General features: G+C 42.8%; 1 protein-coding gene across 2 annotated transcripts in view; it reads right to left on the reverse strand.

Annotated features, from left to right (window-relative positions):
• Positions 1-2,551: 2,551 nt before the first annotated feature.
• LOC117355240 (zinc finger protein 850-like) overlaps positions 2,552-13,476 on the reverse strand; it is a 55,469-nt gene continuing 44,544 nt past the window's right edge. Inside the window, exons 1-4 of one of the 2 annotated variants that reach the window (XM_033933527.1) lie at positions 12,454-13,009; positions 11,918-12,044; positions 10,313-10,423; positions 2,552-5,405 (exon numbers count right to left, since the gene is read on the reverse strand). In XM_033933527.1, the coding sequence (XP_033789418.1) occupies positions 3,148-5,405; positions 10,313-10,423; positions 11,918-12,044; positions 12,454-12,477 (2,520 nt within the window). In that variant the 5' untranslated portion in view covers positions 12,478-13,009 and the 3' untranslated portion in view covers positions 2,552-3,147. Of the gene's footprint in view, positions 5,406-10,312; positions 10,424-11,917; positions 12,045-12,453; positions 13,010-13,476 lie in introns of those variants that run through there. The other variant, XM_033933528.1, reaches the window with a different exon arrangement.

Consider the following 13,476-nt stretch of genomic DNA (forward strand, 5'->3'; position numbering starts at 1 on the left):
GGGGGGTCTGGGGGTTAGGGGCTCCTTGTAACCTGGGAGAACATCAGAGTCCAGTCCTCTTGGGGGGGGGGGTCTTGCCTTATTTACTTGAATTCTTATCTACTTTTTTAATTTGTAGGTGTATGGTGTGTTCTTGTTAATAAAAAACAGATTTCAACTAAACTCTAATAACACAGACCATAAGATTTACAGCTGTCACAGATACAGATATGAACCATTTCAGTCATATCTTTGGAGGGTGGGAGGGGTCAGTGACTACTGGGGGAATGTGGGGGTGTCATGCTTTCATCCCTTTAGTGGTCAAGAAAGTCAAGTTGGGTACCTTTCGGGCTCTTATTTGTTTTAAACATAGGTCCAGCTCTGACATTTAAAGGGCGCCCTGGATGTTTTGTGAAATGTTCGATTATCACCACAAGACATCCAAGTGCTGCAAACACCCAAATCCTGCCCATAACACCCTTTTATAGTGTTTGGAGGAACAGCAGATGAATAACCTAGCCAGACATCTAGGAAGTCAGTTTTGAAAATGGAGATTTGGATGTCTTGGTGAGTAATGCGTCCAAATGCCTCTTTATGCTGTTTTTTGGATGTCTCTCTTTTTAGAAAATGAGCCCCATAACGGAATTAGAAAAGGTTCAAAGAAGAGCGACCAAGATGGTAAAGGGGATGGAACTCCTCTCGTAGGAGGAAAGACTAAAGAGGTTAAGGCTCTTCAGGTTGGAAAAAAGATGACTGAGGGGAGATTATTGAAGTCTACAAAATCCTGATTGGTATAGAACGGGTACAAGTGAATCAATATTTTACTGTATCAAAAATTACAGACTAGGAGACACTCTAAGTTACAGGGAAATACTTTTAAACCAATTGTTTCAAACTCGCAGCTCGGGAGCCACATGCGGCCTGCCAGGTACTATTTTGAGGCCCTCGGTATGTTTAGCATAATCACAAAAGTAGAATAAAACAGTTTCTTCATCATATGTCTCTTCAGCTTTAAATGACAATATTATTATCAAGACTTATCCAAAGGGAAAGATTTATAAACTCATGCAAAATTGTTATTTCTTTAATAAGACATTAGCTATTTTTTTCTGAGGCCCTCCAAATACCTACAAATCCAAAATGTGGCCCTGCAGAGGGTTTGAGTTTGACACTACTGTTTTAAAACCAATAGGAGGAAATATTTTCTCTCTTAGAAGCTAAGCTCTGGAATGCATCGCCAGAGTATATAATAAGAGCAGTTAATATAACTAGTTTTAGAAAAGGTTTGGTCTAGTTTCTAGAGGAAAAGCCCATAGTCTGCTATTGAGAGAGACACAGGTGAAGTCAATGCTTGCCCTGGGATCAGTGGAATGTTGCTACTCCTTGGGTTCTGCCAGGTAATTGTGACCTGGATTGGTCTTTGTGGAAACAGGATACTGGGCAAGATGGACCACTGGCTATTCTTATATTCTTATGACAGGAGGAAATTTTTGTCACTCAGAGAATAGTTAAGCTCTGAAACGCATTGCCAAAGGTTGTGGTAAGAGCGGAGAGCTTAGCTGGTTTTAAGAAAGGTTTGGACAAGTTCCTGGAGGAAAAGTCCATAATTGAGAAAGACCCATGGGGGAAGCCACTGCTTGCACTGGGTCAGTAGCATGGAATGTTGCTACTCCTTGAGTTTTGGCCAGGTACTGGGGACCTGGATTGGCCACCATGAGTACAGGCTACTGGGCTTGATGGACCTTTGGTCTGACCCATTAAGGCTTTTCTTATGTTCTTAGACATACATTGACACTTACAGATGACCTCGTGGGCATGGATACCTTTTCAAGATTTTTAAGAAGCCAATCTACAATACCAAGGCTATTTGAAAGTGCAGGTAATGCCAGTTGATCAACAGCTGTAAACTTATTCTGTGATGTTAATGTACTCTTCAGTATCAGTTTTGGTCTCTGTGGAAGATTAAGGCATATCTTCCACTAATGCAGCAATTCTAACTCATATAGCTAAAGACTGAGCAGACTACAAGTCCCAGACTGCCCTGGGCTTTAAAGCTCAGGACTGAGCTACTTTAAGGTAACCCTGTTGAGTCACGGAGTGGGGTTCAGCAAGAAGGAAAAAAGTGCCTAGCTTTTCCCTAGACGTGGTTGTGGGAGAAGCCTGGCAAAGCTAAGAAAGACAGACTGTCCAAGGTGAAACAGTTACTGACAGCTTGGCTGAGGGTATCTGGGCTGTATGTGTGGATCAGCTTTGCCTCATATGGAGGCCCCAGAGGGAACACAGGAGCTAGGAAATGGAAGAGATGACCTGGTTTGCTGATAGGAGAATCTTACCTCCAGCAGATTCTATGTGGAAAACTGGAGAGCTGTGATTGAATCTTACACAAAACTCTTTCTTGGAACTATGATAAAGACTGGTTTAGGGATTGGCAAGGCCTACTAAAAATATGACCTCTGTTTAATGAAAAGATTTGTGAAAAGCATAGCTATTTGTTGGGAAAAGAAACCATGAAGGAATAGGCTCTTCCTTGCTGATTAATTAAGAGTTCCTTTTTTGTTCAGAACACTACAAATAATAATAATAATAATTTATTTTCTTATATACCGCCCCACCAGTTCATAACAGTAAGACTGAACATTTCAGTTAGTAATACAATTTCATAAAAACAACAATCATAACTACATGTGTTTGTACAAATCCATTCCTGAGCACAGTGCCACCTGCTTTGTCAGTCACCTAGATATTCTTTACTGATATTTTCACTCAGCAATTTCTGCTTGAAAGTCATTTCTTCCATCACTCTTAGATATGAATCCTTTTGGCGTTTTTAAAGCTGAGTGATTGCTATATCCTTTACCACATTCTGAACAAGTTTATGGTTTCTCTCCAGTATGAATCCTTTGCCTTATTAAAACTGCGGGATCACTATCTTATATGGTTTCTCTCCAGTATGAATCCTGTGTACTTTTAAATCTGATTATTGCCTAAACCTTTTCCCCACATTCTGAACAGGTATATGGTTTCTCTACAGTATGAATTATCTCATGTACTTTTAAATGTGATTGCACACTAAAGCTTCTCCAACATACTGGACATGTAAATGGTTTTTCTCCAGTATGAATCCTCTGATCTATTTCTAACACTGAGGATTTACTATGTCTTTTCGCATTATTCTGAATAGGTAAACGGTTTCTCTCCAATATGAATTATCTCATGATTTCTTAAAGTTGCCTTTAGTCTAAACGTTTTCCCACATTTGGAACAGATATATGGTTTCTCTCCAGTATGAACACTCTTGTGAAGGTTTAAATTTGATTGCCGATTAAAGTTTTTACCACATTCTGGACATGTATATGGTTTTTCTCCAGTATGAATCCTCTCATGATTTCTTAAAGATGACTGCTGTTTAAATCTTTTCCCACATTCGTAACAGGTATATGGTTTATCTCCAGTATGAATCCTCTTATGAAAGTTTAAATATGATTGGCAAGTAAAGCTTTTCCCACATTCTGGACATGTATACAGTTTCTCTCCAGTATGAATCTTCTCATGATTTCTTAAAGATGACTGCTGTTTAAATCTTTTCCCACATTCGTAACAGGTATATGGTTTCTCTCCAGTATGAATCCTCTTGTGACGGTTTAAATTTGATTGCCGATTAAAGTTTTTTCCACATTCTGGACATGTATATGGTTTTTCTCCAGTATGAATCCTCTCATGATTTCTTAAACATGACTGCTCTTTAAACCTTTTCCCACATTCATAACAGGTATATGGTTTATCTCCAGTATGAATCTTTTTATGAAGGTTTAAATATGATTGGGAAGTAAAGCTTTTACTACATTTTGAACAGGTATATGGTTTCTCTCCAGTATGAATCCTCTCATGATGTTGTAAAGTTGACTGCTCTCTAAACCTTTTCCTACATTCGTAACAGGCATATGGTTTCTCTCCACTATGAATCCTCTTGTGACGATTTAAATTTGATTGCCGATTAAAGTTTTTTCCACATTCTAGACATGTATACAGTTTCTCTGTGGTATGAATCTTCTGTTTTCTTGATTCATGGTTAAAACTTTTGCCACCTTCTGGACATGTATACAATTTCTCTCCAGTATGAATCCTCTTGTGACGGTTTAAATTTGATTGCCGATTAAAGCTTCTCCCACATTCTGAACAAGTAAATGTTTTTTCTCCAGTATGAATCCTCTTGTGGAGGTTTAAATTTGATTTCCAAGTAAAGCATTTCCCACATTCTAAACATGTATATGGTTTATATCCATTATGAATCTTCTTGTGAAGGTTTAAATTCAATTGCCAATTAACACGTTCTGGACATGTAAATGGTTTTTCTCCAGTATGAATCCTCTGATCTATTTCTAACATTGAGGATTGACTATGTCTTTTCCCATATTCTGAATGGGTATATGGTTTCTCTCCGATATGAATCCTCTCATGTGTTCTTAAAAGTGATTGCCGACTAAAGCTTTTACCACATTCTGGACATGTATATAGTTTCTCTCCAGTATGAATCTTCTCATGATTTCTTAAAGATGACTGCTGTTTAAATCTTTTCCCACATTCAAAACAGGTATATGGTTTCTCTCCAGTATGAATCCTCTTGTGACGGTTTAAATTTGATTGCCGATTAAAGTTTTTACCACATTCTGGACATGTATATGGTTTATCTCCAGTATGAATCCTCTTATGAAGGTTTAAATATGATTGGGAAGTAAAGCTTTTACCACATTTTGAACAGGTATATGGTTTCTCTCCAGTATGAATCCTCTCATGATGTCGTAAAGTTGACTGTTCTCTAAACTTTTTCCTACATTCGTAACAGGCATATCGTTTCTCTCCACTATGAATCCTCTTGTGACGGTTTAAATTTGATTGCCGATTAAAGTCTTTACCACATTCTAGACATGTATACAGTTTCTCTGTGGTATGAATCTTCTGTTTTCTTGATTCGTGATTAAAACTTTTGCCACCTTCTAGACATGTATACAATTTCTCTCCAGTATGAATCCTCTCATGTACTTTTAAACGTGATTGCCGACTAAAGCTTCTCCCACATTCTGAACAAGTAAATGGTTTCTCTCCAGTCTGAATCCTCTTGTGAAGGTTTAAATTCGATTGACGATTAAAGACTTTACCACATTCTAGACATGTATACAGTTTCTCTGTGGTATGAATCTTCTGTTTTCTTGATTCGTGATTAAAAGTTTTGCCACCTTCTGAACATGTATACTGTTTCTCTCCACTATGAATCCTCTTGTGCATTTTTACTGTACATGGATACTGTTTCTTTCCGGTATGATTCCTCTGATGTCGTCTTAAATTTGATTGCAGAGTAAAGCTTTTACCACATTCTGGACTTGTAAATGGCCTCTCACTCTCAAGGATCCTCTGAAGACATTTTAAACCTGTTTGATGATAAAAAGTTTTATTATAATATAAAGATGTAGAATGTTTCTCTCCCATTTAATAATAATAATAATAATAACTTTATTCTTGTATACCGCAATACCATGGAAGTTCAATGCGGTTAACAATAGAAGAGACTGTACATTTACAGCGATGATACATATTACAGTGTTGTTACATTTACAGAGATGTTACATAAATAGCAGTAATAGATTATTTTGTGCACTCTTAGATATGATATAAAATCTTATTTTAAAGTAATTTGTTTTATTCTTGCTTGTATTACTTGTTGAATTGATATGGTCAATATTCAGCCGGGGGGAACTGAGTATTTTCTATAAAGCCAATAACTGCTAACTAGATTAGTCCTAGATAGCAATGTTACTTACCATAACAGTTGTTATCCAGGGACAGCAGGCAGCTATTCTCACTAGTGGGTGACGTCATCCGACGGAGCCCCGATGCAGACGTCTCACAAGCATACTTGCTTGTAGAAACTTTAGAAGTTTCGAGTCGCCCACACCGCGCATGCACGAGTGCCTTCCCGTCCGATGCACCGGGCATGTCTCCTCAGTTCAGATAGCTAGCAGAGAAACCAACCCAGGGGAGGTGGGTGGGACGTGAGAATAGCTGCCTGCTGTCCTTGGATAACAACTGTTACGGTAAGCAACATTGCTTTATCCCAGGACAAGCAAGCAGGTATTCTCACTAGTGGGTGACCTCCAAGCTAACCACAATGGGATGGTGGGAGAGTTGGCAACTTAGGAGAATAAATTTTGTAATACTGTTTGGCCAAACTGTCCATCCCGTCTGGAGAAAGTATCCAGACAATAATGAGAAGTGAAGGTATGAACTGAGGACCAAGTAGCAGCCTTACAAATCTCCTCAATCGGAGTCGATCTGAGGAAAGCTACAGAGGCTGCCATTGCTCTGACCTTATGGGCTGTGACTTTACTGTGAAGGGGTAACCCAGCCTGGGCATAGCAGAAAGAGATACAAGCCGCCATCCAGTTGGAGATGGTACGCTTAGAGATAGGGCGTCCCAACTTGTTCGGATCAAAGGAGATGAAAAGTTGAGGAGCAGTTCTGTGGGGCTTGGTGCGTTCCAGATAGAAAGCCAAAGCACGTTTACAGTCCAAGACCTGATTCTCCAGGGTGAGAATGAGGCTTTGGAAAAAACAATGGAAGATGAAATTCCGAGACCACTTTGGGGAGGAATTTGGGATGGGTGCGAAGAACCACCTTGTCATGATGAAACACTGTAAAAAGGGGATCCGCAACCAATGCTTGAAGCTCAGTAACTCTAAGAGCAGAAGTGAGGCCAATGAGAAACACCACCTTCCAAGTGAGATACTTCAGAGGAGCCTTGTTAAGAGGTTCAAATGGAGGCTTCATAAGCTGAGAAAGAACAACATTGAGGTCCCAAACCACTGGAGGTGGTTTGAGGGGAGGGTTGACATGGAAAAGTCCTTTCATGAATCTGGAAACCACAGGATGAGCAGAAAGAGGTTTCCCTTGAAGAGGCTGATGGAAAGCAGCAATTGCACTCAAATGGACTCGGATCGATGTAGACTTGTGGCCAGAATGAGTCCAAAACAGAGGATAAGGAGGCATGTTGAGGCTCCTTATGATGAGAAAAACACCAGGTAGAAAATCTAGTCCATTTTTGGGAATAGCATTGTCTGGTAGCAGGCTTCCGGGAAGCTTCTAAAACATCCCGCACAGCTTGGGAAAACTGAAAGGGGGTTAAGTTGAGAGGAACCAGGTGTGGCGACTGCAGGTTGGGATGAAGCAGAGATCCCTGATGCTGCGTAAGCAGAGATGAAAACACTGGTAGAAGGAAGGGCTCACTGCTGCTGAGTTGTAGAAGAAGGGAGTACCAACGCTGCCTGGGCCACCGAGGAGCAATCAGAATCATGGTGGCCCGGTCGGACTTGAGCTTGACCAGAGTCTTTTGAATGAGAGGAAACGGAGGAAACGCATACAGAAAGAGATTCCTCCAGTCCAGAAGAAAAGCATCCACCTCGAGGCGATGAGGAGTGTAGATCCTGGAGCAGAACTGAGGCAGTTTGAAGTTGTGGGGGGCTGCAAAGAGGTCTATCTGAGGCGTTCCCCACAGAAGAAGATGTGATGAAGGGGCGTGGAATGGAGAGTCCATTCGTGAGGCTGTAGAAGACGACTCAAGTTGTCCGCCAAGGCATTGTCCGCCCCCTGAATGTAGACAGCTTTAAGGAAGGTGTTGTGGTGAATTGCCCAATCCCAGACTTTCAGAGCTTCCTGACAGAGGGAGGCCGATCCCGTGCCTCCCTGTTTGTTGACATAATACATGGCGACCTGGTTGTCCTTGCGAATGAGAACCACCATGTCATGAAGGAGATGCTGAAAAGCATTGAGAGCACTGAAAATCGCTCTGAGTTCCAGTAGATTGATGTGACACAGGTGGTCCGCACTGGTCCAATAGCCTTGAGTGCGCAGACCATCCAGATGAGTCCCCCAAGCATAGGTCGAGGAGTCGGTCGTGAGAACCTTCTGATGGGGAGGCATGTGAAACAGCAAACCTCTGGAGAGATTGGAAGAGAGCATCCACCAGCGAAGAGACTGTGTCAGAGTAGGAATGACCTGAATGTGTCGAGTCAGAGGGTCGGATATCTGCGTCCATTGAGATGCCAGGGTCCACTGAGGAATTCTGAGGTGAAGTCTGGCAAAAGGAGTCACGTGTACTGTAGAGGCCATGTGGCCCAGAAGAACCATCATATGTCTCGCCGAGATGGACGGGCAAGAGGACACTGAATGACAAAGACTAAGAAGAGCATCCAGGCGTTGCGGAGGAAGGAATGCCCTGAGTTGAATGGTATCCAGAACAGCTCCTATGAAGGAAAGAGTCTGGGAAGGTCGCAGATGGGATTTTGGAAAGTTGATCTCGAATCCCAGACTCTGCAGGAACCAGATCGTCCTTCGGGTCGCCTGGACGACTCCCTGAGGCGTGGAATCCTTGATGAGCCAGTTGTCGAGGTAGGGAAACACCTGGAGACCGTGGTTCCTGAGTGCTGCGGCCACTACAACCAGGCACTTGGTGAAGACTCTGGGAGACGAAACCAGGCCGAAAGGAAGCACTCGGTATTGAAGATGAAGATATCCCACCCGAAATCTGAGGTATTGTCGGGAGGCCGGATGGATGGGAATATGAGTGTAGGCCTCCTTGAGATCCAGAGAGCATAACCAGTCGTTCTGCTCGAGGAGGGAATAGAGAGAAGCCAAAGTTAACATGCAAAACTTCTCTTTGACCTCAGGTCTGACCCAGCAGAGGCATTGCTTATGTTCTTAACTATGCCTGGAAGGATGCCTCGATGAAGGTCTCGATCGTCGGTGAGAACGGTGCTTGGAAGCAGATCTCGAAGATCGAGGAGACTTCTCCCCGGAGAGGGAAGCAGCCGATGCCACCAAAGAATGGATAGGACTGGAGACTGTGGATCGAAGCTCCAGAGGCTTGATGGAGGAACCTCGATGCACTCCCAAAGACTCTACTCCTTGTATAGAGTGTGAGGATTCCTGCCAAGGCACTTGCAAAGAATCTGCTCCTTGCTTCACATGCTTAGATGCCAGGCCAGACACTCGCAGAAACTCTGCACCCTGCGTAGAGTGTGAAGACTCAGACTGAGGCATAGGAAGAAGCTCGACCTAGTGGGAGTCTGCAGAATGCCCAGGCTGGATTAGAGTAGCTAGCTTCAGTCCCATTTTGGTAAGGAACTGAACAAATTGCTGCTGGAAAGAAGCCGGCAAGGATGGATCCGCATCTGAAACCGGACCACCTGCCTTGGCTGGAGGTTCCACCGAGGCAGTGGAAATGTGCTTCGACTTAGAAGTCTTAGGCACCTTAAGCACCACCGGTGGAACTGTCTGCTGAGCTATCTGACCTGAGGAAACAGAAGGATATACAGCAGACGTAGTTAAGGAAAGAGCCGCTACAAACGAAGAAGGTCTGATCTGTCGAGGCTCGAGGTCGAAGCAGTGGAGGCAGGAGGGCCCTCGGTCGAAGGCGAGACTGAGATCGGCTTCGGAGTAGAAGAAGTGGTCGAATCCATCTGGAAGAGCTTCTCCACTGAAAGTAGATGACTTTTAAGGGCTCGAGGTTGAAGAGTAGCAAGGTGTTCACACGACTTTGGATGATGTTGTGGCCCAAGGCACTTGAGGCACCTGGTGTGTGGGTTCGTAAGAGAAATTGCACGTTGACACTGGCTACACTTCTTGAAGCCTGTCGCTGGCCGGGACATAGAAGGAAAAACAGCCGCTGCAAGGTCGAAGTCACTGGGCTGCGGCCGAGCAGCCTGCCCCGGCAGCCGAATAGAAGAAATAAAAATATATATATATTTATTTTTTTTTAACTAGAAATAAAAGAAATAAAGTAAGTACATTGATTCGTGAAGAAAAATAACACAAATCGCAGTGAGAGAAGGCACGAAGAGAGAAAGTTAAACGCAGAGAGTCAAAGACGGACTTCTTGGCTCCGTGGAAAACTGAGAAGACGCGCCCTACGCTGGGTGGGAAGGCACTCGCGCATGTGCGGTGCGGTCGACTCAAAACTTCTAGTTTCTACAAGCAAGTCTGCTTGCGAGGCTTCCGCATCCGGGCTCCGTCGATGACGTCACCCGAATGCGAGAATAGGCTGCCTGCTTGTCCTGGGATAAAATATGGTAACCAAAGGGCTTCCTTCAGGAGTGAAAAACCATGGCAAGACCTCCCAGCCTCTACAAAAGTATTAATAGCTGTATTTTGAATGTTTTGGAGGTGATTGATAATATATTTGGTTAGCTCACAAAAGAGAAGCTTCAGTAATCAAGTCAACTCAAGACAAGTCCATGAACTAATTTATATACCCCACATCATCTGTACAGTATTTGTTACTCACCTGTGAATGAACATCTAACTTCTCTCTCTCCTGACTCCTGGGGATTCTGGATATTTGGCTCTCCATCTTGTTTAATCCACGAGAACAGATCAGGACTTATCCTTACAGAGCCTGTTTTCAGAAATAAACATGAAAATTCAGTTATACTTCCCCTTTATTCATAAAAAATATGCAAGAGTTCAAAACATCAGTTATGATGAATTTTTATTTATTTATTCGGATGTATTAACCGCCTTTATGAAGAGATTCACCCAAGGCAATGTACAGCAGATACAGTGTGACATAACATTAGAGCTTAAAATGGCCCTTTGTTATGTGACTTTTAAGATGCCAGTTAAAAACCTGCTCTACAAATTTGTAGGTTTTGTCTAACTGAGACAAGGCCAGCTCCTGCCTATAAAACAAGGAACCTTCCTGAGAACGTAAAAGAGATCTCGGTGAGTGACTGATTTGACTCCTGGATAGAAGTCCAAGTCCAATTTGCACCACAAATATAGCAAAAATCTAAGCAGTTAACAAAGTAATTAAAATACAAGGAAGGGGAAACTGACAAAGACATAAAAACAAGAGCGATGAAGTTTCCAAGATGGTATTTTTAAATGTCCGTGCCTGATTTAAAGTCCTATACTTTGCAGCTGATCTTTTTAGCTTCCTTTTAACCATTTTCTCATTTTACCATAGTCAACCTTTCGAAAATTAACCCCCCCTTTAACAAAACTGTAGCGCGGTATATTTAAATATGCTTTAGCACTTATTTGAACAAGGCTAGTCAAAAACTTTTCTTAGCCACCTGCAGCATTCAAATAATACCGCCGCCAACTTGCACGTTTCGTGATACCAATCACTGCTTCAGGGAGTGGTATTATATTCAAAAATATAAAAATACAAGTTACACTTTAAAGAAAAGTTTAAATAGTTTTCATTTTGAAACACTTGAGCCGATGAGGAAGCCCAGAGGCAAAAAACCTCTAAAATTATCTGTTTAGAGCACCACGTCTGATGGCTCTAGTGTTGAGTGTTTCAGAACGATAGTTGAACGTTTGTGAGAAGAGAGGAATGTTAATATCCCCTATGTCAGCAATTATGCGATTGATGATTTGAGTCTAATGTGTGGATGGTTTGGATTGAACAGACTCTAATTAAAATCATTTTGACCAGTTAAAGTGGTTCTTTAAATCTCCTGCAGTGTTGTGATTTCCACAATAAACTTTCCCTGAACCTCAGTTGTGCTCAAGGTGGTCTTTTCCTCAGAGAGCTTGGAGTGCCAAATCCACTATTCGTCACAGACGGAAAGAGGAATGACCTGGTTGAACACCAGCTGGTCTCAAATACCACTTCCAGATACAATGTAATCTTCTGCAGCCAGGTTCTGATCATTTGGGCTACTCTGACCCTGCATTTTAGCTCTTCTTCAAGAAATAGAGAATAATCTGTCTCTGATTTCAAAGGGAAAAAAATTTTAGGACACACAAGATAGTCTAATGGTCCCTCACACTGTCAGCTTAAGATAGAGGTTAGCAGAGAAAGCCAGATCACACTTGGAAGAGTCTGGAGCAAAGGAGAGCAGAAAATTGTGTCCTATTAGTTGAATATTTTAGTCCTTACCTAGGGAGACCAGGGTCTCATAATTCTCCTTCATCACCTCCCTGTAAAGCTCCTTCTGCCCTTCATCTAAATATTCCCACTCCTCCTGGGAGAAAGAGACAGCCACGTCCTCAAACTTCAGCTGCATCTGAAAGACAAACCAGGAACACCCTCAGCGCCTTCTGCATCACCATCATTGTAGACCTGGTGCCTGTATGTTACTTAGTGTGCAACTGCAAGGGGAGGCCAAGTGACCTATAGTGGAACTTAGGAAGTCAAATGTAATAACCTACTGGGTTGAGAATGAAGGGAGAATGCAGGTGAGGAGTGGCCCCTTGGAAGGGAGGACAAAAGCATTGACAAATTCAGCCATCCTCTCTTTTCTTCTTCCCTTCTCTCTTTCTTTCTTCTCCCTTTTCCCCTTCAGCCATTATTGTAGACCTGGTGGTCCCTTAATCCTCCATTGCCCCCTTGGAGTGTGGTGGTGGCATTCCAAGTCCCCTCCCCCATCTTGCCCCTCCCCCTGCCAGGAAAAGTGGGGGAGGGGGAGCTCCTACCTGAGCAGAAGCTCCTGCAGCCATTTCTCTGGGTTTGGAGGAGAGAGAAGAGCAGAAACTGGGCACTTGAGGCTCCAGCAGAAGATGGACGACTGTGTACTTCCGGCCATATACCGATGACGTCACAAAGGGGGCGGAGCGCCACTGACTGCATCTCCTAGACAACGCTCTGCAGCTGCAGCGTCTCCGTCTCCTCCTTTTCCCGCCCCCAGGGAAAGTCTGATCAATCAGCAGCGAATTGCAGCTGAAACTCCTCCTCCTTTCTCCCTTATCTGTGCTAGGGGGCGGACCCTTCCGCTCCAGGAACCATCCTGGCCAATCAGCACTAAAAGGGGCAGAGCCAGCAGACCGTCTGTCACTCACCGGGCTCAGATTTTAGTGTGAAGCTCCGCCCCCTCCCTTGTGACGTCACCAGCGTTTCTTCCCGCTCCAAATCTCTTTTTGCCCTTTGATCCCTTCAAAACTCCTCAACTTCTCTCCCAATTCCTTTCTAATCCTGAGGAGATTCCCCCCCAACAAACACTGGTAGAACCAAGACTGGGAATGATGTGGGGGAAATGTGTCCCTGTCCCTGAGAGCTCAGTCATAGTAACATAGTAGATTACATTACATTACATTACATTAGTGATTTTTATTCCGCTTGTGCCTTGTGGTTCAAAGCGGATTACATAAGAAGAGAGCTGGACATTTCCAGGAGGGTACATGACATTGGAGAATACAGATTGAGGGTATAGACTTAATGACACAATGAGTGTGTAGACATAATAACAATGGAAGATAAATCAGGTTACATTACTATACATATCAAATAGTCTGTTTCCATATGTTGGTAGGTAATCGGTTTCGGTAGGATGAATTAGGTTCCAGGTATTTTTATTTATTTATTATTTTTTTATATATATTTTTGGTCGATTGAGGGTATGGTGCCAGGGAGTGAGCAAACCTGGTCGGTGGAAGAGGAGAGGGAGATTAGGTAGATTGTATATACTTTTTGAATAGCAGCGTTTTGATTTCTTTACGGAA

This window comes from Geotrypetes seraphini, chromosome 2 (assembly GCF_902459505.1).
Source record: "Geotrypetes seraphini chromosome 2, aGeoSer1.1, whole genome shotgun sequence".
Taxonomy (NCBI): Eukaryota; Metazoa; Chordata; class Amphibia; order Gymnophiona; family Dermophiidae; genus Geotrypetes; species Geotrypetes seraphini.